The following is a 27721-nucleotide window of genomic DNA, read 5'->3' on the forward strand; positions in this document are numbered from 1 at the left end:
AACGTAAACATCTCTTATGCGATAAGATTTCTCGTCGAAATTTTGAGAAGATCTCAACTATCTATTCTTCTATTCGAGTTTCATCGAATATAAATAAGCGTCAGTTTATTAGCCTTCTTCCTAAATGTATCGCCGAATGTGGATATTTCTTCTTATAACACAATGTTTCATTGAATCTATAGTGTGTGAGAAAAATGTGACTCTCAATGAAACTAAAGTAGAGATCAATTCGACTCAAGTTTCGAATATTTTCACACCACCTGCATGTGATTGTAAGTAGTCATAATTGGTTCATTTTTTCTGTAAAATTTCTTGAAATTACTGAAGAACTGGAGCAATACCTTTAGACTAACTTTCAATTCTACTAAAAATATAAAGGTAATGATTCATTATTTCTGATAATTAGCACTAAAAATGATTATTTTATGTCTGAATTCTAAACTATTTTTTTACTCTATCAAATAATATGTAGCTAGTTCTCGAAAATTATTTTATCATTTATTACTTTGTATTTCAAGAATTATTTTATCGAGCAAGTCAGATGAGTAATACAGTATCTACCCTCGTATCTACCATATTTGAGTACTAAATTTCTCCATTGGTGTTTTTGGCGCTCAAAAGCTTCTAACTTCATGTCAGTGTTTTTTTAATGTTTTATGTTTTGAATAGTGTAGTGTTTTCAGAAAATATATATTTTCATCACATGACGAAGAGAATGTTGCAATACAATAATGATTCAAATTTTATTTTGGAGAATGAAATGCTGTATTGATTCTTTGATATTGAAACAAATTCTTGAATATTCGTGTGAAATATATGTTTTTTCAAGTAATTCGTCAAATAATCAGAAAACTGATCCGAATTCGAAATTTCTCTTTGTTTCTTATGACTATCGGTATCCGTATACTTTTACTTGTATCCGTTTGATCAATCTTAATTGACATTACTAATATAGTCGAAAGTCATCTTTTTAGAACAGAATTATGCGATTAGAAAAGATATACCTAAAGAGCCGAAAACTGCGATGAACAATCTGACTGATGTGTAATTTATTTTATATCTCGAAGAACAAACCATTAGGATAATTTCTTTATCAATTTATTTATTGAATTATTTTTGTTGATGGTTGCAATTAACAATTATCGAGTATTGGTTTCAATTAACTCAAATAAATAAATTTTGAAGTACATCACATACGATCTTTTTTCGGTTCTAATAATTTAGACAATCGATTTGATGCTTATTATTTTTATTAATTCGCCCTGATCCAACATGTCTGAGTTTTGTTTTTTAATTATTAAAATGCACTTTTTCTATTCAATACGATAATATCATCAATATCTACATCCTGTCTATAACTAGCATATTATTTTTGAAGAATTCTTACTAAAATTTATATGAGCAATATAATTCTGGACACTAGGAATACTAGGATAGGTGAAATTTCAAAACTGAAGAGTTCATAACATTAATGACCGAAATAATTTTTCATTATTTGGTGGTCACAAAACGGTTTCGAGATTTCGAATGTTAATATTGAAATCACTATTTTGAGCTACATAATTTCAAGCTGAACGCATCATCAGAAACATAGGAAATTCAAGAAGCATATTGGAAAAGAAAGTCCGAAAGGGTTGTTATTTTGTGTAGATATATAAAAAATAATCATATCAAGCTACTTTCAATATTTCGTGTTGATAGCTCAACCAGAACCATTTTTTATTATTTATATATTAATACAAGCCATACCATGTTATATTTTTTAAATTAGGAAAATTTAGTTTTCAAAAAATGGCACAGAAATCTAGTGTTCCCATTTGAAAAAACATAACTTTATGTTATAGCTTCGTGATTAAAAACCCTCTGAAAAGATGAGCACGCCATTGGATTCTACGTAAAAATACGGAGATATAATTTTTTGTTGATATCGGAATTTATCTAATTCTCGCTTATAACTCGAAAACAAAAGAAGGTGGTCAAAAATGAATACTACCCTTGTTAGTTAGTCTCAGAAAAAGAAACCGAGAATGGGGTATCAGATTTTGTCTATCTCCCCTGGTTTGAAAGTTTGAAACATTCAACAAAATATTGCATAAAATCAAAATGACGTTGAAGACCCAGCATCTCGAAGACAGAAAAGATATTTGCCATAAAGCAAAAATGTTTCTCCTGTAATTTACAGGACTATGAATAGGTTTTTACGGTTTATGGTAAAACACCCTGTATATTAATGACATCAGCTTTCTATTAACACTGGTTTACTTATGTCTCAATGGAACGCAGTTGTGACAGTAAGCCCTGGCGCATATTGGGACGCAGACCTAATGCGAGATATTGCTAGATACTGCACTTGGTAAAAATACCTCGCATTCGCGTGTGCGTATTGATAGATCGGTTTCGGTGTTCTTTATATTAAAGCTCTGGGGTTGTTGTAAATCAGTCATTCCGGTTTATGATCTCAAGAAGGTCTCACATCTGGGTGGGAATTTTGTGTGCAGCTATATAGAAGCGGAGTTTTTTTGAATCAAGTAGTTTAACCACAGTTTAGAAACCATGTGTTTCTATACTGTGGTTTAACTGCATACCTTGATTCAACCTAATATTTACTCCGAATGATATAATGCTCAAGGATTTTTCTCAAATAAATTTACAGAATAAAATTAAAAAACATGTGATTGTATGAATAACAGTGGAATCACAAAAAACGTTGCAAATTTTCCACTATGTTTAATTGATCCTCTTTCAATGTGAAATAATATGTCGAATTGTCAAGAAAAAATTAGAAATATCAATAAAAAAACTTTGTAATTAAAATTCAGCGGCGGGGTTGAAAGTCGAAACTATAAATGAAAAAAATTTGTACCTATACTGTATAATGGTAGGAATGTATACTGAACGTTAAAATCAGGACACTCTGAATTTTTTGAACAACAAACGTAGGTATATAATGTTCTGAAATTCTTTACATTTTAGAACAATATCTTTGAAAACGGTGAAATTACAAAATCTTACTTGTAATTTCAAACAAAGGAATATATGTATTAAACTGAAACAAAAATGATAAATAATAGATAATGAATGATAATAATGAACATAGAACATGAATCATATAAACTGAAAAACAAAACGAAAATAATACATAATGAACATAAAAACATGAGTTGTATGAAACATAAAATATAAAAGAAGATAAATTAATTTGAATCATCGGAGTGGAATTGTGAAGTCGAAGCAGAAGACATGTGAGACCTACTCGACTGGACTGTCGATTGCTGAGGATATGATGGTCTTGTGCTCATGTCTCCAGGAAAATAGGGTTGCGTTGGGAAGATTGTTCGAGGAAAGCTCAGCACTCGTGCTTCCTCCTGTGAAACTGTCACAAATAAACTATTTTTAATGAAATGCTGAGATGCTACAGGCAGTTTTTTTGTCATCTCACACATAGACATAAAAAATAAGTCAAGGCTGTCCTTATGCCCCATTTTTTCTACCAATTGTTTTCTCTCTTCCCTCCGTTCCTTCGACCTCTGTTCTCTCTGTTCGAGAGTTTTATGCAGCAACTCTTCAATATCCGTTTTATTTCTTTTTCTGTTTGTTTTTTTGAGAGGTGTTGAATATTCATTTTGATCGGTTGCCGGTGCATCAGATGTCCTTTCTACGTTATCCATGCTTACTTGGGACAGCTCTGTAATTTCCAAATCTTCTGGTTTATTCTCTGTAATATCCAAATTTTCTGATTTAATCTCTGTAATTTCAAAATTTTCTGGTTCATTCTCTATGATTTCCAAATTTTCTGGTTTATTCAATGGCTCCGTTGGAGGTTCTTCGTCCTCGATGGTGAAATTAGTTTCATCTTTCTCATTGACCATGTACTTTATTAGAAACTCCATCTGCGATTGAAACTTCCATGATTTAAGATGTTTTGCCGATGCACCACTTCTTAAGTAACGTTTTTGTCGCCTCAAGGAATCTCTGTGGTTATTCCTAAGTTTCGACCATGCATATTTGGCGTCATTTCCTAAGACAGAGATAAAAATCATTCATTCGATCTTTATAATATGCTGTACCTGAGTAGGTGCATTGTTGAATCTTCAAAATATTACCAATTTATTCATTCAAGAAGTAGATATTAAAAGACTCATTTGAAATTGGAATTCGAGTAAATAATTTTTTGTTTCAGGAATTTGGCAACTTGTGATAGCTACAGAAGTATTGCATTTAGATACAGGAAGAGGTGTAGAACAGAACCTATCCAAAATTGTGAATCAAAAGAAAAATGTTTTGACAACAACGTTTACTCGTAACTATAATGTGAGAAAGAATGATTTGATAACGAAGTTTGAACCGAAAATTACTCGAAATGTTAGCATTTTTTGATTAACGATTCGAAAATTCTTACTTTATACAGGGTGTTCCGAAAATGGAGGTACGAAGAAAAATGAGAAATTCCTTGAATAACCTTAAGAATAGAATGCCCTTTACATGGGCCCGCAAACGCTTTGTTTTGGAGATACAGGGTGATTCTTGTAGACCTACTTTTTTGTGATGTTTATAATCTTTTGAATCTTTACTAATTTTCCCTACAGATTGAGCCAAAACTTATAATCAATTATTTATTCATCACAGCTCACTGGATCTAATAATAATTCGAATTTTCCTGAGGATTACTGAAGAATTGTTTGACAAGGAACGAAAAGAAATCAAAAAGAAACAAAAAAGTGTAGTACTGGACCAGACTTTCTTTTTAAATTTTTCTTAACTACCAGTAGTTTACCAAAAAAAGTAACTCAATATTTCTCATTAAAAAAATCAGAAACTCTTTAAACCCATATCCATTTAGCTATCTCAATAATCATCTCATTTGAAAAACTCAATATTTCTCCTAAAAAAAAAATTAAAACGCGTTATTCCTATAGTAAATTCGCAAGTTTTTCCATTATTAACTCCATCCTTCACAACACCTCTCTCTCTTTGATAGTTTGCAAAGCGATGCGAGTAGAAACCACGTGAGGGCAAGTCCATGTTATTATAGATCTATGATCCCAACCGATTCAAAGAGAAACTAAAGGATGTTTTTTCGAGGTATATAACTTTGAGTTGGCATTACTGTTCAAGATGGCGACCGATTTAACAGCTGTCAAGTGATTTATTCTCAGTTTGGTTTGGCAATTCATTATGAATAGACTCACGCCTGAACAACGCTTGCAAATAGTGCAAAATGAAATTGCCGTTGTTCCCGATTTTCATAAGCGAATTTTGTTTAGCGATGAAGCGCACTTCTGTTTGAATGGCTAAGTCAACAAACAAAACTGCCGCATTTGGAGTGGAGCTAATCCTCAAGTGTATCTCGAAACACCGTTACATCCAGAAAAACTGACTGTTTGATGCGCTTTAAGGGCTGGTGGAATCATTGGTCCGTACTTCTTCAAAAACGATAATGGTCAGAACGTAACAGTCAATGGTGATCGGTATAGAGCCATGATTACAAACTTTTTCATTCCTGAATTGAACAACCATGATGTCCAGGAGCTGTGGTTCCAACAAGACGGCGCAACATGTAACACAGCTCGTGCCATAATCGATTTATTGAAAGACACGTTTGGTGACCACCTAATTTCACGTTTTGGACCTGTGAATTGGCCTCCAAGATCTTGTGATTTAACACCGCTAGACTACTTTCTGTGGGGCTATGTAAAGTCATTGGTCTATGCGAATAAGCCACAAACCCTTGACCATTTGGAAGACATAATGCGCCGTGTTATTGCCGATATACGGCCACAAATGTTGGAAAAAGTCATCGAAAATTGGACGTCCAGATTGGACTACATCCGAGCCAGCCGTGGCGGTCATATGCCAGAAATCATATTTGAAATGTAATGCCACAAGATTATCTTGCGGATAAATAAAATTCATGTCAATCGAATAATCCATCGTTGTTTTATTGCAATTTAAAGTTCTATGGCTCTAAAAAAACACACCCTTTACAATTGAAATCGTCTAATGACACTGAATTTAAATCGTGAGAAAATCTTGAGATCTATGCATCTTGATTTCAACCGGACAGAGATCGTTTTTTTGATAAATTTCGAACTTACCGTTTTCTAAGTTCAGCTTATTTGCAATATTACCCCAGATCTCCTGTTTATATTTCGTCCTTATATAATAAGGATTTGTAGTGTCATACAGACATGGATAACCACGCACTGCCTCAATCAATTTCTCTTCCATTCCCATTTTGATTGTAATTATACTTCCGTCGATAGCCACTGGCACTTCCTTTGTGTTCCTTCGACAAGTTCCGTGTCGAATCTACCTCCAGCAATACCCAAAATGCCGCTTGTCACCCAGTGCGTTAGTTTTGCGCCCACCTATTCAGCTTCACAGATCACAACAACTGTACGATCCCTCGCATTACAGCTGCGTTCGACACAGTCATTTTCTTTTTACTGCACATGTGCTTCGATATGCGATGCAGTGGCGTGCCCAGACACAAGCTTTCGGGAGGGATAAAGACTTAGAGACAAAAAAAAATGGTTATCCGTTTCCTTCGTGTCCTTTCGTGTTTTCAGATTGTATTTCATTGTGTTCGGAAATCACTTTGAGCTCTGAATAACAATATTTTGATCAATACTTAAAAACAGTTTATGTGGCACTGCTCCGACATAAAAATCATATGAATTATGAACGATTCCATGAATAATAATTTTTTTTGGTGCCGATGAACCTGTGTAATCGTCAAAATACACAAGTTACCAATAATACCTATGTATATGTTACTTATTCGGTCAAATATTATCATTTTCATGTTGAACTTCAAGGATTATGATTTTGGAAGGGTTTGAAAGTTTTTCAAGAATTGGTCATTCAGTTTGGTTTCATTGTGAGACTCATTCGAAATATCCGTTAGTTATTATGTTCATTATTCTTGAAATTTTTGGTTGAAATGTCATTTTTCGTGTCTACTGGACACAGGAGTAAAAAAAATCCTAAGGTTACTTGTGAAAAACTGTAATGTTTTAAACTGTGTACATCATCATGAAAAAAAAACAGGGTGTTACATTTGAAAAACTCGAGAAAAAACAATTTTAAATTCTTTATATTTGGACATTGATAACGGACAACCTGCATAATAAGTTTTTTTTTTTATACGATCCGTACCGTTGGAAAAATATCCCTAATATTTTGCATCATGATAGAGGTATTGAAGAGAATTGCAAATACGCATTAATATAAGGGGTGTTCCATTTAAAAAAATCACTCATTTGTTGAATAATTTTATTTGGAAATACCCTGTATATCAGAAAATAATTTCCAGAGATGCAGAATTTTTTTGTTTTTTTTTTAATAATAATAATAACCTAATTGAAAGTACAAAGGGAATGTTCGACAACTAAATTCTTAAAACGTCTGGTTTGGCAGCTATGGAATCCTAACGCACTATTGCAGGACTCTGTATATCGTATTTACAAAATTATTTGGCCGACGACAGATCAAGCCTTTTTTCAATCGCTATTTGATGAATTAATTGTTTCAATTTTTCAGCGTTGATGGATATTCCTCCTGGGGGTGATATATCGCCCTTATCTCCGCCTTGGGTACGCCACTGATGCGATTTAATACTGCAGTTATCAAAGAAATGAACAGAGTTATTCGAATCGAAAAATTGTCTGTGCTGTGTTTTACAATTTAATGTATTTCATTCAAATTGCAGTTTATTTGTAAAGACATCAGTTTTGAATTTACTATACAGTAACAGGGTGTTACTGAATTGGAGTTACAAACGAAAATGACAGATACCTCGGATCATTTTAAGAAATACAGTCCTATAACATGGGTCCGGAAACCATTTTTTTTCGAGATGAAAATGTTGAAGTTCAAGTTTTTCCTCATAACCCCTTCCCTTCACAAGATATTCAACTTAAATCTGTCATAAATATTTCAATTCGAAGTTTTCATCATGTGCTAAGCTAATTTTGAATGAAAAATAAATCTGTTGATTAATATTATTTTCTGGAACAGAAAACGGTGACCCGCTTCTTTCCCAGAATATTTTTTTTTGTGAACCACTGGTAGTTCAGAAAAAGAAACTGTGGTCCAGTATTATACTTATATTATTATACTTATTATAGTTTCTAGGCGGCTCTTTTCAAATAATTCTTCAGTAATACTCAGGAAAATTCAAATTATTATAAGATCCAGTGAGCCGTGATGAATAAATAATTAATTGTAAGTTTTGGTATAGTATATCCAAAGTCACTTGAACTAGTCCATAAAATAGCTTGGCCATAGATATCCCTTTGAAATGGATACCGCTATCCGCTAAATACCGATGTTTATTGTAAAGTATTGTTAAACAATAAATCCACTGGCCCCAAAGGAATTTCTGGTAATTTGGACAACCTTTGTGTAATCGAAATATTCAGCTTCCTCCAAGAGATTTTGGATATATTATACTTATTTACCCAATATGTAGAGAAGATCAATAAAAATTCGATAAACTATTATATGCTTCACCAAACAGTAGGACTGCAAGAAACACCCTGTATCTCGAAAACAAAGCATTTGCGGGCCCATGTATACGACATTCTATTTTTAAAATTATTCAAGGAATTTTTCATTTTTCTCCTCCAATTTAGGAACAATCGAATGGTATGAACAATCGAATCAAAAAAATGCAATTATTCCGTGTAATTTTTGGATCAAACTTCGTTATCAAACCTTCATTTCTCATATTACAGATATGAGTAAACGTTGTCTTAAAAAAAAGTTTTTCGATTACCACCCCCAGGAAAAAAAAACGATCTACGCCCTTGATGTAATGCGGCCGGGCTAGGCCCGGGTACATATTGTGACGCAGCCCTGATGCCAGACATTGCTAGATAGGTACTGCACTTGGGTAAAAAATAACTCCCATTTTCGTTCGCTTATTGAGAGATAGAATAGCTGGGATCGGTTTGGGTATTCTTTGTATTGAAGGTCTGGGGTTGTGGTGATTTGTGAATCAGTCCTTTCGGTTTATGACCTCAAGTAGATCTCAAATCTGGGTGGGAATTTTGTGTGCAACTAAATAGAAGAGAAATTGTATTGGTTCAATTAGTTTACTTGAATTCTTGTTTTAAATTAAAACAAGTTTTTAATACTACTAAGTTTTTACTACCAATTAAATTAAAATTGAATATTACCTTCAAACCAACAAATAAAATGTCATCGTTGTTGTTCAATGCCTAAGACTCAACTCCAAATACAAGTAAGAAAGAAGGAAGAAAGTTTATTCAGAAGTAGGTAACAACAATTACAAACTTTAATGAATTTTAAAATAAAACAAAATTTTATGAGCATATATTGAGGAAGAACATTCGACCTAAGCTACATAAAGAAATGTATCTTGTGTGCCAATTATCTCTTCCCAAGAAATTTACATTTGAATTGTCATTGTCGTTGTAAGTCAGGAGTTTATGAGTTAACATGTTCAACTTGCAATATGAAATATTAAGGACAAACAGGACGTTCATTCAAAACTAGATTTACTGAACATCGAATAGATTCCACCTAAAATAAGCGACTCTCCACCTTTGCAACACATTGTTTAGATAATAATCATCCTTTCCCTACAATTGATAATATGAAAATAGTACATGTAGAATCAAAAGGCAGGAAACTAAACTATTCAGAATCCATTGAAATATATAAATTATGGAACAGAAATAGTTTTGAAATTATGAACGAACAAACAGAACTCTGTTAATTCTTAAATGTTCAATGCTTTCAAATCAATCCTGGTAGTTAGATAACGGTCAAAAGTGTTTGCTATCTACCGAATTTTATAGCATCTTCCCTGAGTGTTCCCAAGTACCTTTTTTTGTACCTGTTTTAACATAAATGCTCTGTACAATTTGTAGAATCTTCACTTCACAGTGTCTGAAGACGAACTAGAATAAGTTCGAAACTGCGGTTACACAATGTAATCCCTAAATTGTTTTTTCAATTTAATTGGTTGTAAAAACTTAGTAGTGATAAAAACTTGTTTTAATCATGATCAAGTGGCAAATAGTAACGGCTGAAACAGTTCAATACTTGTTTCAAATGTTGGAATACCTCGATTCGCTTTCTTCACCTGAATCTGATTCAGAAGCCATACTAGAATCTATATCTGAATATTTTGAGTATGATTTCACTCGGAAAATACTTTGGTGTACAATAATTCAATAAAATCCGAGAGAGGTTGAAGGTTCACAATTTTGATTCACAGTAAAAATCATCTGGGACGTTTCAAAAGACGTTTGCACTTCTATGGTCTAATACGCAATTTTAATATTTATTCCCGCAGATCCCGCAATTTTGATACCGCAGAATTTCGGAGGGATCCTGCATTTACAGGATTCAGCATTTGCGGGATTGGATTCTCTTATCTTACCATGTAGTGCTGCTGTATGCGACAGGGCTATTTTTGGCGGATGCACAATATTGAAAATATTAATTTGGTGTCAATGTGAGTGTTGTAAATTTCCAAAAATATAGGGTTAATTTTTTTCTGATAGAATCATGTAGTTTAGTAGTCTAGAATCCAAGCCTTCTATCTGAAATCAGCAAGCTTTCGAGCTATAAGGCCATCAAATTGGCTACTAGTAACTAGAAGAATTTCCTGTGCTGGATTCCTGCTTGGAACATAAATCATACCTCTTTGGACATCTGAGACCAGAATCTGGATGTATATACCTTTGTTTAATATAGAATCACGCACCTAATTATCTAAATTTATTATCAACTAACTTTGTAAGTGATTGCCGATAATCAAACAAAAGCCCCTTAGGCAACCTAGAATGTTTTTTTACTGAACAAAAATGACCCAATATTATATTTTTTCATTCCGAAGAATATATTAATTTTTTTTAAAACTCTTCATTTTGGTTCTATTCCCGAAAATATCTTATTTTGGTATGTTTATACCTAATTTACAATAGCTTAAGTGATTTTAGAAACCACCTGACTGCCCAAAACTTCTTTTCCAAACTCAAACCCTTCTCCACTACTGCATTGAAGCCGCTAGCTGCACTTTTGAAAATCCATTCATTTGGAAAATAATTTGAAACGTAACACATTAACAAAACCTATGCAGGTACTCCAAGCTACAGAGATGATTCAAAGAAGCCGAGTGAAATCGGGATAAAAAACATCAAAACATTATATCAAAACTTCAGTAAATTACCGATGTTCAATGAGGGCACTTTATTGTATTGACCAAGAGAGGAACACATTGTGAAAAATTATGATCATCGAATTACTTTTGTCCATTGTATCCTTTACAGAAGCATGTTCCCTTATCGCAGTAACCTCCTAAATTTCCAAGTCTGATGCAGTTCACTGCGCAAAGCGAATTGTTCAACTGAAATCCTCCAGCAGTGAAACTTAGCACATCACAAGTAAGCCTCTTCATCCTAACATGAGGCGAGTTATCTGGAAGAATACATACCTATATAAATATTAAATCTAACTGAAATAAAAACAGAACATAATTCGATGAATTGTTAGTTAAAATCAGTTCAATCCAGAATTTTCAGCACGATTATAGTTGTATTCAGTCAGCTGCAATATGCAATGTGGATACATGTGGATCTTAATTGTGGATCTTATCGAATAATCAAAATATATGCTTGGGACCTGTACTATTCGTATTCATTACAATGACTCACTATTCCATGTCTTCTTCTTCTTCGTCAGCCTTCCCTTATCCACTCCTGGACGTAGGCCTCTTTCATGTTCCTCCATGCTGTCCTGTCCTGAGCTATCTGGACTATTCCATGTGAATGTACTTAATTATTTTTGCATTTATATGGATTTCAATTTGAGCTGGTCTTATCTTTATTAATAATTTTTTTTGGCTTACCACATAATGCCCCCATCTATATTTATTATAGCCTCATTTACAGCTATTTATCATATAATTTTCGTTCTCTAGAGCTATTATGAGATAAAAAAGAGTTATTCGGATCGTTCTATTCGATATGAACCATGATATATCATTCATATTTCTCAAATACCGTATTGCTTAGAACTGGCAACCATACATCTTGATATTATAGATATATAATACGAGGTACCAAATTGAATTTCAATAATTTTAACAAAGATACTATGATGCGGTCATTTGGACCATTCCATCATCGCTTTGAGGCAAGGGGGTACAAGTAGACATTTTCAAAATGATTCGGTCTAGTAGAATCTCTGCTACAAACGACGAAAATGATGGAGAGGCCAGAGAAGATTTGCAGAAGTAGTGGATGTACTCTCCTTTTGTTTACTCCATTTTTGGAAGGGAAGAGAGGAATATATTGTCGCTCTCTGTTCTTTTCGGATTTCTTTCTCACACATGATATTACATCTCAAGGGACCGACTTGCCAGCACTAAATATAGTGAAACTATTTGGAAAACATTTGCCGCCTCATATGAAATTATTAAATGAATACGAATTCAATAATCGAGGTATTTCTATTTTGAAATGCCTCTATTGTGTAAAAGACTTTGTTTCTGTTTCCTAAGATTTCAAGAACAAGAATAATTATTTATTTTTACCTGTACTGTAATTTTATCTGGCTTGTCCTCAATACCTGCACATTTTAGTGTCCTAATGTATCCATTAATTTATTTTTATTATTACATCATCATTACCATCTTACTATCATTCAACCACGGTTTTTTCTTTGTTTTTCGTATGATTCCAGCTGATTATTTTTGTACCATTATACTCTTTTCAAAATAGGTCCAAAGTTTTCGAATTTTCGGATCAAATATTATACTATAAACTAACAAAATGAGGAAATGTTTATAGAAATACGAACTTACCTATTATTGGGTGGCTCAAAGCCGCGTTGATAATGAGACTAAACAAAAAGAATATTTGTTTCGTTTTCATGCTCATCTTTCGCGTAATAATACTGACAATGGAATAAGAATGTCCAGTTTTTCGAACATTGCTATTTCGATTTATTGAATAACGGACATAAATAATTATTATTATTAGCCTGTTCCAAATGAGATGAGAGTATAATTGGACAGACCTTTGTCATGATTTTTTGCGTTATTCTTATGGTTTACACAGATAGTGTAACGTGACAAAGAATATAATAAGGGAGAGCGGGGCTGGAAGTTCCGATTTTCAAAAAATACTAAATTTTATCATGAAAACGAAGGAATTCATTTTCAACAGGGGATAATCTCGTACGGATATTTATCGTTTTCAGAAATATTATAGTCGCTTTTACTGATATCTCAATAGTTTTTTTTACAGAAGCAAATGTATGTAAAATTTCGGAGCGGAGCATTCAAACCCCAGGTTATTTCATGCAGAACTGAACTAAACCTTTTTTTTTTAGTTAAAATAAAATTGAAGTCCATAGCATCTACAAATATTATCAAATTTGAATATACAATTTCAAAATAAAAAACATAGCTGGTTACTTCTAGATGAACTTTCAATTCAGGTAAATTTCAATTGAAACTAATCTTTAGTCAGCAGTCCTCCAGTTGTAATTAACTTTGGAAATCTCCATTTCTATTCATCAGCAATCTTTTTCATCATTCACAATAATTAGGACACATATAAATAACTTTATTATTTCCATCTAAATATTTGGTAGGAGCCTAATTTTTACACATGGTATGGTACATTATATCCACTGGTCTCTTGATGGAGAATTTGAATATGAATCATAAAAATTTTGCAATAGATACCATTCCAAATCATTACCAATGTCACTCTCGCTATCTTGCCTTTTGCTTTTTCTTGATACTGATAATCTCCTTCACCTTTCCCCTTACCTTTGCCATTTATTTTTCTTGTATCTTGGTTTTTTCTGTTTCAGTCTTTTTAATGTCTTCATCTGTTTTGTCTTTTTTTTGCATGTTCTTCAGTCCATAATGTTTTTCTGGAGAGTCTAGTTAAATAGCCTTTTTTCGTAATCGTCGTTCTCTAGAAGTTGATGTAAGTTCATGCGGAAATTTCAATTTCTCTTGCTACAGTTTTAACAGGTTTTCCGTCGTTGATAACAGCAGAGGCAGCTTTATGTAACAATTGTCTCGGAGGTTTTACCTCTCTGTCTTTTAGTTTCAGATCTCAAGAATAAAATAAAAATGTGTCATGAGAATTTTAGATACGATTTAAAGTCGATTGGTGTTAGTTGTTCCGAGGAATAACCAGCCCCTCCAGAAAGGAACTTATGACCCCAAATTAGTTTTATATACGAAGACTGACATACCGGCAAACTAACAAAATCAATTTAAACAATACTCAAGCAATAAGATTCCTTACTTACGTAACTACAATTTGGGAAATTTACCCATGAATAGGTTTATAATTATCAAAGATAGACAAAATAGTTCGAACGTGAAAACTGACACTTACGTGACGTTTCGAGAGCACGTGCACACAGCCATTCCACCACCGTCAAGAGTAATAAAAATTACTGCCAAATTGGCGCTCCACTTGGTGCTTTAGAAGCATGTTTTGCATATCTTGCCATCTTTTTTCGTTACAAAGTTATTACCATCGGAACACCTTACCCCGGAAACTTCCAGCCCCACTCCCTAATTTATTCAGTTATATTCGTCCTATACACAAAAATTGAGAAAAAAATCAAATATACTCCTGGGTGTTTGAATTTTAAGGTAACATAATACGCTACTTATACTTCTAATTATTAGTTTTGTAACTACTCAAATTAAACGTTGACGAATGAGCTGTAATGAAAATCAAGATAAAAGCGCTTGTTCTCGCTATAAAATTCACAATTCTGTTCTCTGTTTGGCACAGCATCATCTCTAGGTCATAGTATTAATTTCATTGCCAATAGTTTTTTTGGCAAACAAAGATATTCGAGAAAATAATCAACTCTTCACCTCAAATTGCCCAGAAATAAATGCTTGTTTTTATGAACAGAGAGAGAATAAAATCCTTTGTATTTTTTGCTATGGCTAAACTCCTTCAGAACCGCGGATCTAGATGAGGAATCATTTCGAAAAACGATGCAAATTTCACACTGAGGTTTATTATTTCCTACAAGAATATCTTGAATCATTCAAGTGAGTGAAAGCGCAGTGATGTGGAGTCAGGAATTTTTACAGCGCTCATTCATTCATGCGCCAATTTCACTCTTGGCAACCGCATAATACCTATTCTATTACCTATTCCATGGTTTGCAAGAGTGCAATCGACGTATGAAGGAACGAGCGCTCAAAAGTTTTTCACATTAGTGCCTTCCTCGCAGTTTTATCAATATTATATTTGAATTTTATATGCATAAAGCTTTAACGAAGTTGTAATTCTTATTTTATATATACTTATCTATCTCATTTCCGTCGATTTTGTGCAGAAGAAATATTAGATAATTTTTTATTTTTGTATTCGGTTCTTACTACCTTATTTTAATTTTCACTGACTTATCACAATTATTATTAATTATTTATTTATTACTTACCTACAAATTTGATTCAACTGTTGATCAAACGCTTTTTACTCAATTTTTCTCGAACACTAAGTCCTCATAGCGAAGGAAAAGGAGACAATTGCAACATTAGAGGTTCATGTCAGAACCACATTGAAACAATCTTCAAATATCAGAAAGCTAGAAAAAAAAATCATAGAAGAAATCATTTTGCCGCTCCAAACAAATTTTATTTGTATTTTGTAAACCAGATAAACCGACTAACCTTAGTGTGTGATTTTGACTGAAGAAATAATAAAATTTATTTAATTTTTGTTCGCAAATGCTGACAATTTATTTATTGCTCTAAAACCGAGCGAGATATTCATAAAAATTCAGTGGGTTTCAAGAGATAATTATTGCGCATTTTTTGACAAGCAATTGAGAATATGCGTTTGATTGTGCAAATCCCCTATTTCACGAGATAAAATGAAAAGACAATGAGTTATTCCAAATTGAAAATCATTTTTAAATTTTCGTTCAATTTGTGACAAGAAGTCTCGAATGTCGTTTTTCCGTATGGGTCACAAAAAATATGCAAAAAATATTAAACATCTCTATTCATCGCAGCCAATTATACTATTGGATAGTTCCTAATGATGTACGGGTTTTTCCAATAAGAGGTTTAATTTTGACTAAGCCTTTTTCTAGGTAGTTGTCATTTTTGAAGCTTTCATATCTTTCGACATTCGACAAGTAAAAATTACGCCATTATTGAAAAGGAAATGATATCTACACGCTTCAACATTGAAATTATTAAAATTTATTACAAAATGCTGAAAATTTTGCATTAACAGTTCGCAAAACTGAAGCACCTTTTTTTCCTTTCAAAAACTTGAGACCAATTCATAAAACAAGTATTTTGGAAGAAGCTTTAGATACTTACAATATAGTCCTGTGTGTTTTTTTTCTTTTTGAAATAGTGAACATAGAACGCCTTTAAGTAAATAATAATGAATTTTTTTTTGGTTGAGTTGAGCAGGATATGCATGCGTGCATGACTTGACTCAGCTATTTGTGGAAATAAAGTTCATTATTATTATTGGAGGCGAAAAATAAATAGTCGGTAACTTTAACACCCTGTATATTGGAATATGAAGCATTTCCGAACAAATATTATATAGGAAGCTATCATTATTTTTTAATGCAGAATAACTCCATAAAAGAAGATCTATTTCAAATGCGTTTTATATAAGGTGTTCCTAAAATGGAGGTATAAAACAGAAAATGTCAGATTCATAGGATCATTTCAAGACAAACATCTCTATGAACATGGGCCCCCAAACGATTCGTTTTCGAGATACAGGGCGTTAAAGTTTGTTTTTCCCACATTCCCTTCACAAGATATTCAACTTAAATTTGGCATAAATATTTCAATTCGAAGTTTTCATCATGTGATATGCTGATTTTGAATGCAAAATGAATGTGTTGGGTGATATTTCCTTCTGGAACAGAGAACAATGCTCCCCTTCTTTCCTCCTGAACTTTTTTGTGAGAACTACTGGTTGTTTATTAGGAAAATGAAAAAAAATCTTTGATCTAGTACCTACTACACTTTTTGGATTCTTGTACTTTTGACGTATGTGCTACCGATTTCGAGAAACAAATTTCAAACAAGTCTCCAGTAATCTTTATATAATAATTTAAATTATTATAAAGATTTTACTATTAAGCTGTGATGAATGAACTAATTTTAAGTTTTGATACTTTTCGCCCAATCTGTAGCGAAGATCAATAAAGATTCGATAAACTTGTATAATCATCCCAAGAAAAATAGGACTACAACACATTGCATCTCAAAAACAAAACCTGTGTTAGAGCAATTTCCTTTTTTAGAATTATCCAAGGAATCTTTCAATTTCTTGTGTACCTCTAATTTAGCTACACCCTGCATTATGCTTAGAAACAAACATTTATAAACTTCCTTGATTGAAACTTAGAGTGTTTGTTGGAGTGTCGAAATTTCAAATCGTTCCGAAATTATGTCTCTAATTTATGTGCGCATCAAACGCCTGCGCCCAATGCAGATGTGTCGGGGATACCCGGTGATATCACCTGAAAAAAATCATTCAAGTTCGGTATCATCGCTCGAAGAAATAGAATTGTATTTGCGGTCGAAACACTCAAAAGCCACTGTTCTGATTCTGTTTCTGTTAATCCACGACTGAAAATAAACGGCACATTTCATCATTTGAAAGGTTTCGTTTTAGAATGGTGGGGGAACTGCGCAAAGATCAATAGCTAGGAGAAGAGATGCCGCAGAAGCGGTATATGTTGAATTTATTCCTCCAAAGAGTCAATTTTACAAGCATGATTTTGAGGAGATGAAATATTGAGGTTCATCTTGAGGAATGTGGACATATCATTACTCAATTAGAGGAAATTGAAATCTTCATGTAGATACTGGCCGGTAGTAGAATAATGACTTCGAAATCAACTGTATAAACATTATGTTAAAGTGTATCTTATTCTTGATAGGTAATAAATCGAGTCGAATTGATGTGTGAGATCTTATGTCAGTGTACTCAGTGATGTTTTTATTGCAGCTATTTTGTTTTTAATATTCGTCGTCTATGTTGAAGCCGAGTGTCAGAGTAAGTGATTTTTTATTAATGTGATTTCGTTTTACTCTCATATTCTAGTGGTGATCTCCTGTGATGATCAAAATCAATCAAATTTTTGAGATTCTCAGAAAAATTTAATGATTCTATCCTGGTTGATCATTATATTTTCGTCACTCATTATAAAACTATTCTGAGACTCTAAGGAATCCGATCAATAAAAATTGGTCTCATTGTTGACTTTTTCTAATTCTTCTATATCAACTGAATAATCTAAATTAATAATTCATTGATTCTATAAAACAAACAATTTGTTGTTTGATGTTCATTTCGGTTTGTTTCGAATAATACATTATATGATTGGGTTTTTATACAGGGTGTTTAAAAAAAAAAGGTGGCCCCGAGGCTACATCAGTTGGGGCACTGAGAAATGGGATGGATTTGTTCAGTGAAAATTTTTTCAACGCAATCCGCATACAAGCATGAAATATTTCATGCTTCCACTCGATTATATTTCGATTTTCTCTTTGTGATCCTCCTGTTCATTCAATAACTTTAGCATTAGAATGAAATACATAATTGTTTTTGATTTCAATTAATAAGTATTTGTCTTTTATAATAGGCAAATTTCCAAATCAAATTATTCCGAAAATCATACATAGTGTGAATTTCACCCAATCAGACTTGTGTAGCGAATGAATGAATTAAATTATATTCAAATTGCTATAAAATTTTCAATAGAAAATTCAACCCTAAAAATTTAAACCTACGTCTCAAGAACCATTAATTTAGCGCCCTGAGAGCGAAAATAAAAATAATTAATCTCATGCGATATGTCAGTTTTTCAAAATATTCAAATTGAATGTTTAACATCGAAAAAATGTGTGTATACATTCTTCCTTCATCTTAAGTTCGGATGATTCGAAAATTTTACTGAAAAAACCCAATTTTTTCTTCAGTATTCTTCCCTCAATTCTACCTATTTGAGCAACGGGCAAACCTTTTTCTAAACACACTGTAGGTATTAGAAATAATGTTATGAAAATTATTCCATTTAATTTTTTTTCGGTATTCGTTACAAATGATCATAGAGAATTCTTGTAATTGTTTTTTTTTAATCACAGTTTATATAGGCTCTATTGTGTACAATTTCAAATGCTCACTAACTGAGAAATCTCTTAACTTTACCCTTCACTATTTCCAAGTTGCTTTATTGTAAATAATAGACCAGCAATAAAGAAAATTTTCAAATTAGTAAATAATTTGTCATCTCCAATTTTCTCTTTATATACTTCTTTTATCTTTTTTACTATACGTATTATGTTGATTAATAGCTTTTGCAGCATGTCAGATAAAAATTAATCAAATTAATCTCAAAAAAACTTCTTTTGAATGGAACACTCTCATTTATCAAGAAGGTGGTTTGTGCTGAATACAAACATATTTCTTCGAAGCAAAAAAGAAAGAGCAATTTGAAGTTGAGAAAAAAATTGCATTTGTACCTCTATCTATACAAGCATTTACTTACCTAAAAGTACAACTAACAATGAATTTGAAACTAGATGGAAATTTTCATAACACATTACATTGCATAATGTTAAAAGATAATTATTCAATCGTAACCATTGTAGAAAATAGCTTGGAACATAATGATAAAGTACTAAAACGCACCCTTACGTATCTACATGGGTGAAAAAAAAGATACAACTAAAGAATTCTGAAAATCAGATAACTATAGTCAAAATGAAGACCCTTCAATGAAAGATTAATAATAAATTATATAATTATAATATAATAAGGAATGAAATTTCCTTTCCGGAAATTCTGAATGAAAAATAGAGGAAGACGAATAAAAGAAATGAGAAGCAGACAATTAACTTAAGACTCACTCTCCTGATAATGTCAGAAAACAAAATTCAATTCTCCGATCGTGTTCGAAGTCAACAAGCTCTGATAGTTTATGACAAAAGATGTAAATGGCCGATTACAGTCGATTTTCATATTTGATGAAACCCAGAAGTACAATTTTGAAGGCGATTAATTTTTTTCCGTTTCATTATAGGAAATAATGAATCATAAGAATTTATATTGTATTTCATATCACATACAGGTAATATTGTTTTATAACTCAGTGATGTATTTTGTTTATTTACTAAAATAAAAAAATAAACTCCATTATATGTCGTTGTCCATCTTCCAATTCATTATTTTTCGTGTAGAATAATTGTCATTTATACAGATTGACTCTCCAAAATGGTGGGTAACTAGAGTAAAATTCATACATCCGAAAGATCACCTAATTTTTTTTCAAACGAAAGTGTCCTTTCTCGATTTTCACAAAGACCCTTTGTATATTATACTCCAGAATGGGGATATATAACAGTGAGTAATGGGCAGTTCAATTTATTAACTGGTAGTCAACAGCACAGAACCTAATAACCATTATAATTTTTATGTCTTATAACTGCTCTTTATGATAAAATTGCTAAGTTGAGGATATGACCTATTACGAGGAATTGCATCTATTATGCGTAATTTCAAGTAGTTCCTTGCATATCCCCACAAATCCTCATCTTAACTCATGAAACTTCTACTAATACCTAGATAGAATATTCCCTAATTAGTCTCTTCGATTTGTAATATTATCTTGATCTGATTGAATGAATTTTCAGCCCGGAAAATTTACTGCTATGAATGCGATAGTTGGTCAGATATCAGATGCAAGGACCCTTTCAACTATACTGCCCTGCCTAGGGATTTACCCCCCTTGATGACCTGCAATGGATGCTGCGTCAAGATGGTCAGAAACTCAAAATCACGTAAGAACTTCTATATCTATAATAAAGCTCAGATTCGTATACATACAGTATACACCATCACACTCAAATTTCACAAAGTAATTGAAACAATGATTATGTTTTGTTGTTGTAACAATTTTGTTGTTGTTCGAAATACTTTGATCTCTTGAGGAAAAATAAAATTATTCTGACAATGGAAGTGTCTTTACGGTCTATTGTGCTCCCATCGAAGCTATTCTGGACATTAGTCTTCGTAGACTACAGCTAGCCCTCCCTTACTGGAAAGCACTGATTACTTTCTCACTTCTACAAGTCTCTTGTCCATAGCATTTTTTGCGTTGACTAGCAATCACCAGGTGATCCGAAGTTTCTTCCTCCACCCTATGGAATCTGCACTTGTCGTTTTCTGATGGACTGATACTCTTGAACTGCTTTCTGGCGTGACATTGTCCTGTAAGGAATTCAGTGAGGATGTAAATTTTCGCAAAAATCTAGAATCTCCTTAGATTTTGCAGCACCATATGTTCGAAGAAACTTTTTGTTTCTCTTTCGATTTTTACCTATTCTTGAAACTCTTTCTTTTAGGTATTATTATTAATTATTTGAGGTTGTTGCGGCTCGGTTGGCCTTCTGTTATCTGCGAACCCATGGTTATTTTGTTCTTAACTAAGAATTCTCGGCTTGGCTTGATATTCAAGCTACTTGGTTTGAGCTTGACTTGAAATCAACACAAAGTCAAGTCAAGTAGTAGTTTTTTAATGTCAAGTCGAGTATTTATTTATTAATTACTCGACCTAATAACATTGAAGAACTACTACTTGACTTGAATTTGAGTTAATTTCAAGTCAAGCTCAAGCTACTTGGCTTGAGCTTGAGCCAAGTAGCTTGAATATCAAGCCAAGGCATGAATTCCTATTCTTAACTCTAACCATTCTTAAAATCCAAACGGGTCGACGAGACTGTTTATAAAACCAACAAAATCCTTAGAAGCCTTGGCTGTATCCAGGACCGACTTCCACATATAAGTGGTTCTTAGGTCAGTGAACCCCGATCATTTGCATACCATGTGATCAGCTGTTTCTACTTCCGTTCCACAAAGCCTGCAAATCTGCTGACCCATACGGTACGAAAAATTTTTGTAAGAACATACTATACTACAGAATGAAACTTCATTTCCTTCAATCCCTGAGTGACAGAGAACCCAGACTGGACAGACCTTGTTATTCTTTACTATTCGTTGAGTTCCAATACCATTTTAGAATCAATGATATACCTATGAGCTCAATTCTCTGTTTGCAGCTTGGCTCGAAGAATAATAAATAGATACTAACTAGGTTCATTTCCACACATCTTTCGGTGGCAAGTACTTCTGCCTGAAAGATACTTGGACTGCGGTCTAAAGATAATGAGCATTTTGTGCTAGCCCTCGTCGTGGTTTCAGAACCGTTTTTGTACCATTTTATGGTATTATTTTTGAGAGCTGTGATTGTGGTCTCCCTTATCCAATCTTCTTTCCTACTTAGTAGCATAGGTTTTCGTTATCATCTCGTAACTGGGAAGGTCTGCTGATGGTATATAATTGGTTAGACAAGACCAGGCTCTCTGATTTGTCATTCTTTCATTACCGGTAACTACCTCGACAGTTTCAATTGAGGTGTAAGATCTATAATGATCTCCAATGCCGTAGTAGGTCAAGTTCTCATAGCTCCAGGCTACCTTAGTATTCTATAGAGGGCTCTCTTCGTGCTTACTCAATTTGGCATGCCAGACTATTGCACCTTAAATTACTATCGGTTTCAAAATCATGACGTGCATCCATCGTAGTATTTTTGGATCACATCCCTTACTTCTTACTAGTCAGTCTTCTGTATGCCATCAAGGCCTTTGTTGATTTGGCAGCAGTAACCCCAATATGCTTGTTCCATAGAAGCTTGCTATCTACGGTTATTCCTAGATATTTGACTTGAGTTGTATTGAACAAACATTCTGCCTACCAATGTTGCCGTTTTGTGCATTAGTTGAGAGGTTGATGACTATGGCTCGCAAAGCAAAGCACTTATCGTGGACAATATGAGCCTTCAACGTAGCTCTTCAGTATTCCTACGCTTGATAAAATGTTCAGATGTTTGAAGCTTCTGATTGCTCCAGAATAATATGAAAATCTGAGCTTGGTTCTTTTTTTTCAGCTTACGAAGTGGTCAGAAGGACTTGCACATCCCAGCTTCAGATAAACCTATTTATGGTTGATCATGTGTGCATGATGGAAAGTAGCGGGACTGGTCACATGTGCTTTTGCGAGGAAGACATGTGCAATTCTAGCCCAAAACAAGTCACACCTTTTTCCTGCCTGAATCTAGTAGTTCTGGTTGTAAGCCTGTGCATGCTAGTTAGACCATGATAGTCAGATCGTAGTATTTGCTTCAAATGGCAATAAGAAATCGTGAACACCACCTCATGTTTAAAGATAATTTATAAAGAATCGCCATTTTACCTCGAGTAGGTATGAAGAAAGAAATTTAATTTTGAAAAAAAATATAAATAAACTTACGATTAAGAAAATGTAAAATCGTGTCTAGTTGGAAATATTTTTATAATTCAATAACCTCGAGTTGTAAGTGAAAATGCATACATTTATGGTGGAAAAGAACGATGATTTGTTCATTTTCGGCAAGAAGTAGAGACCACTGTCAATATTTGATCCAATATCTAATCAATATAATTATTAGGCAAGACGAAAGAACTCATTCGCCTTAAATACAGGGTAAAACTTTAAAGTTTTAATCGTAAGGAGTTAACATCAATAGTTGTAATAGATGAACAAATCATTTGTTTATCACTTTTTTACTTCATTTTCTACGACAGCATTTTTTTAAATATCTTGAATAATAATACTCTTAAGGAGAAAAGATCAAGTTTACCATAAGCAGTATCATATTTGAAAATCGAAGATTCCCTTCATTCAAAAAATTACCCTTTGGTGGAAGACATAAATTTAATATTTAAGTTTGGTTTCTACAAGAAATAAACAATCAAATATTCAACGATCAACTCTTTCCTAGACATTCTACGAATAAACTTAACATTCCCAGAATAATTGTTAAAAATAAGTTTCTCAGTGAAAAATATATATTATATCTACCTGTGGCGTTTGATAATATTTGACATCTTGTAAGGTATTTTCATTGAAAAATAATTGACCACTTTTCAGCTCAAATCTTTCAGCTTTCGTTCACGTAGTTCTTACCTACTTCAGTAATGAAAAGTTTTCTGTGTAAACTCATAATATAGACTGGAGTGAATCAAATATTTGATTTCAAATTCCAATCAAGTAGATAGTTATTTCTGGTCATCTGCATAAACACGGAAGTTATATAAATATAATAAAAGTTTAATGATGTTCAAAATTGTTGCTTACGCTACTTATAGTTAGATTCAAAACAAGAAACATTGCAAAACCTTCATGAGCGTATGAATTAAATACAAAATTCCCACAATCTCATAATTCAATTGAATTTATCCAGTTTGATATCCGAAGTACCTATAGGTACAAACGTTTTTAACCTTCTTCTCAATTGAAAGTATAAGGGAAGACATATCAGATCTAAAAAATTGATCCCACGGTAGAAAGGTTGATTTCTGAATGTATTCAAATGTTCTGTTAGATAAACCAAAACTACGCGTTTGAAATTATAAAACAAATAAAAATGTGAATACTCCTGCTGAGAAAAGTTTTCTAAGTGGTTCAGCTGTTGCTGTAAGTCAGTTTATATTTAAATACGGATTACCCAATTTAAATGCGGTTCTACTCTAACAATCTCTTTTCTTCGAAGCATAGTAACAATGATATCAATATAAAAAGAAGCTACGTTTATTCCAGCATGGTTTTTGAGAGTTCTATCACGTTCCAAAATACTATAACGACATGAATTGCAAAAATGTATAGACAAAACTTGGGAACACCCCTGTCAAATCATTCATAGTTATTCAATTTATTACGGAACTAGTTTCAAAAGAAAGAACGTTTAATATCACTTACATTAGTACAATTTGTGTATGAATTACATAACATCTTTTATGTCCAAAATTTTAATGAATATTTTATTTGTTATTGAATAAGCACTTGATATTATAAGTTAAATAATTCCTATTGGAGTTATACTTGAATTTGAGATTTATGTAATTAGTTCTGAACCAATTGTGAACTTTCTGTATAAACAAAACTATAATGATTCAATTTAATATAATTTCTTTTATGTTATTGAATAATTCAATGTTTTAGGGGGAATGGCACAAATATAAATAATATATCTGTAATTAAATACATTTGCTCAATTTAACTTGATTCAAGTTTTAACATTTTTCATAAGGTTCGACAGAATATACAAAATAATTATTTCTCATTTTAATTTTTAAATTGAATTGAAATACAGGAATTGTATTATGAATTAGACAAGTTATGTCATAAGTCTTAAAGGAAGACATAGTTTAAATTGGGTTGATAAAGTACCTATCTACAGTCAAGAGCCATCAAACTGTAAATTAGAATAAGAATTTGAATTTGTTTCAGCATGAATAATTGTGTTTGAAATTTTCTGTTAGAGAAAATTTCAGTAATGTTTCATGGTTGCATGTATTTGGTCGAAAAGTGATTCACTACATTTATACCTATTGAATAAATTCATTTGAATGAAAATTAAACATACATACAAATTTTTCAAGAATAACATGTAATGAATATTTTTCGACTGAGCATTTTGAAATTAACATTATTATTTTAGACAGAAAATTAGTTCTGTTAAGTGATCCAAACTTTCAACTTAAGTCTCTAGGTGTGTTTATTATTATTTACAGAATTACACATCGGACACTAAACATAAAATTGAAATAGAATGTAGAATCATCAACCACTTTGCATGTTTTCACAACTTAGAGTCACGTAGTTATAGAAAAAATTAAATGAAAAGGTATTTTGAAGTTTCCTGTTGTGGGGGGAATTTGACAGCATGCAACCCTAGAGATGAAAGCATGAAATGCAACATCTAGAGATGCAATGTTCGCACTTAGAGAATGAAATGAAATGGCATGGATTTCAGACAGACATATTTCTTCCTCACAGAAGAAATGAGGCCATAACGCTATTTACATTACTGTACATGTTATTTATGTTACGAAATTGGTTGATTCGAAATATCCAACATGATTTCGTCTGCAATCAATTTCTTCAAATCTGTGTAAGAAGAATTTACTGTGTAAACTAAAAAAAGAACATATAAGAAAAATTTCATTGTTATTTATTGTAATAATATCCAATAAATTTATGACTTATTAATAGGAAAAATTTCATTTATAATGTTTACTTTATGTGTTCGTCAAAACAATCACCAGCTGATCTACCTATATGTATAGTTCTACATAGAGTTGATAGCTCTATCACCGATTAGTCTTTACTCCTATGGATGCGGTAGGTCAATTGATTGTTATGCAGAAATGACAGAAGTCCTATCAACAAAGGGTGTCATTCTATCGAATAACAGACGTTCAATAATGTTACCTACCACATTCAATAAAATTATTGGCCTCTAATGGCCCAGATTGGGAGGGTTATCTTATTCTTTAATTTGATTTTTTTTTCATTATATCGACTGTTTCGCCAGAAACTACACATGTAACAAAGAAACTATCGAAGGCGTTTTTCAATGACTTCATGTGTGCTTCACTAAAAAAATGGGCACCATTGACTCCTGCTACCTGAACACTGCTATTGCCTACAGCATCATAAATTATTGTTAGGGAGATTTCAGCCTCAGAAAGCTTTTACACTGCTCAGAGCTGAGGGAATTGGACATATTTTTATATTCTTGATTTCTTCATCATTTTATAGACACTATTTAAGTTGACATCGTGCAAAACAGTATTCAGATCTTATTGTATATTTGGTCAACATTTCAACATTGGTCACATTGAGTATCGAGCTGATGTGTTGCACCTGGTAGAACTTACATTTGTGACCCTCAGCTCGAAATTGAAGTTTTTCAGGACCACTGTCTAGTGTCTAGGTATCCTACATAAAAACTCTGCAATAAAACAAACAATTATCCACTTTACTACAATAGTACCAAAGCTCGAACGCCTTGCTCAGAAATACATTAGTCAGCCGACGTAGATCGGTACCAAAGATCACTCAGCAACATTAGTGCATACTTGCTGTAGTCGTTTGAACCCACATTATATCCAAAATCTGCTCTACCATAAATTAAAGAATCACCTTTTAAGGACTGCCATATTCTCGTGTCTGATTTACAAAGATATTGTAGAAATTTTCATCAGATTTCCATAGATAAGACTATTTTACACCAGTGCTCATTGACTTACATGAAAACACAGTCGGCCTCTCTTGAAAAACACTTACATGTTGTAAAGGGTGTTTTTTTTTAGAGCTATAGAACTTTAAATTGCAATAAAACAACGATGGATTATTCGATTGACATGAATTTTATTTATCCACAAGATAATCTTGTGGCATTACATTTTAAATATGATTTCTGGCATATGACCGCCACGGCTGGCTCGGATGTAGTCCAAGCTGGACGTCCAATTTTCGATGACTTTTTCCAACATTTGTGGCCGTATATCGGCAATAACACGGCGAATGTTGTCTTCCAAATGGTCAAGGGTTTGTGGCTTATTCGCATAGACCAATGACTTTACATAGCCCCAAAAAAAGTAGTCTAGCGGTGTTAAATCACAAGTTCTTGGAGGCCAATTCACAGATCCAAAACGTGAAAGCAGTCGGTCACCAAACGTGTCTTTCAATAAATGGCACGAGCTGTGTGACATGTTGCGCCGTCTTGTTGGAACCACAGCTCCTGGACATCATGGTTGTTC

General features: G+C 32.9%; 2 protein-coding genes and 1 long non-coding RNA gene across 4 annotated transcripts; 1 reads left to right on the forward strand and 2 right to left on the reverse strand.

Moving 5' to 3' along the window:
- The first annotated feature begins 48 nt into the window (after positions 1-48).
- Positions 49-26165, forward strand: LOC123671276 (protein quiver). 2 transcript variants are annotated; one of them, XM_045605023.1, is made up of 4 exons: positions 17510-17955; positions 18024-18071; positions 20711-20857; positions 23023-26165. In XM_045605023.1, the coding sequence occupies exons 1-4, from the start codon at positions 17928-17930 to the stop codon at positions 23232-23234; spliced, it is 435 nt and encodes a 144-aa protein (XP_045460979.1). In that variant the 5' UTR covers positions 17510-17927; the 3' UTR covers positions 23235-26165. The 2 variants fall into 2 exon arrangements, with proteins under 2 accessions (XP_045460978.1, XP_045460979.1); XM_045605022.1 differs by lacking the exons at positions 17510-17955; positions 18024-18071 and adding an exon at positions 49-272.
- LOC123671274 lies at positions 2931-6668 on the reverse strand. The gene is made up of 2 exons (XM_045605021.1): positions 6096-6668; positions 2931-4018 (listed from the first exon to the last, which is right to left on the reverse strand). The coding sequence occupies exons 1-2, from the start codon at positions 6232-6234 to the stop codon at positions 3195-3197; spliced, it is 963 nt and encodes a 320-aa protein (XP_045460977.1). The 5' UTR covers positions 6235-6668; the 3' UTR covers positions 2931-3194.
- Positions 11203-15634, reverse strand: LOC123671278. Its single transcript, XR_006746072.1, has 2 exons — positions 14400-15634; positions 11203-11454 (listed from the first exon to the last, which is right to left on the reverse strand). It is a non-coding gene; the product is annotated as an uncharacterized LOC123671278 (long non-coding RNA).
- Positions 26166-27721: the final 1556 nt, after the last annotated feature.

Source organism: Harmonia axyridis, chromosome 1 (assembly GCF_914767665.1).
Source record: "Harmonia axyridis chromosome 1, icHarAxyr1.1, whole genome shotgun sequence".
NCBI classification, from domain to species: domain Eukaryota; kingdom Metazoa; phylum Arthropoda; class Insecta; order Coleoptera; family Coccinellidae; genus Harmonia; species Harmonia axyridis.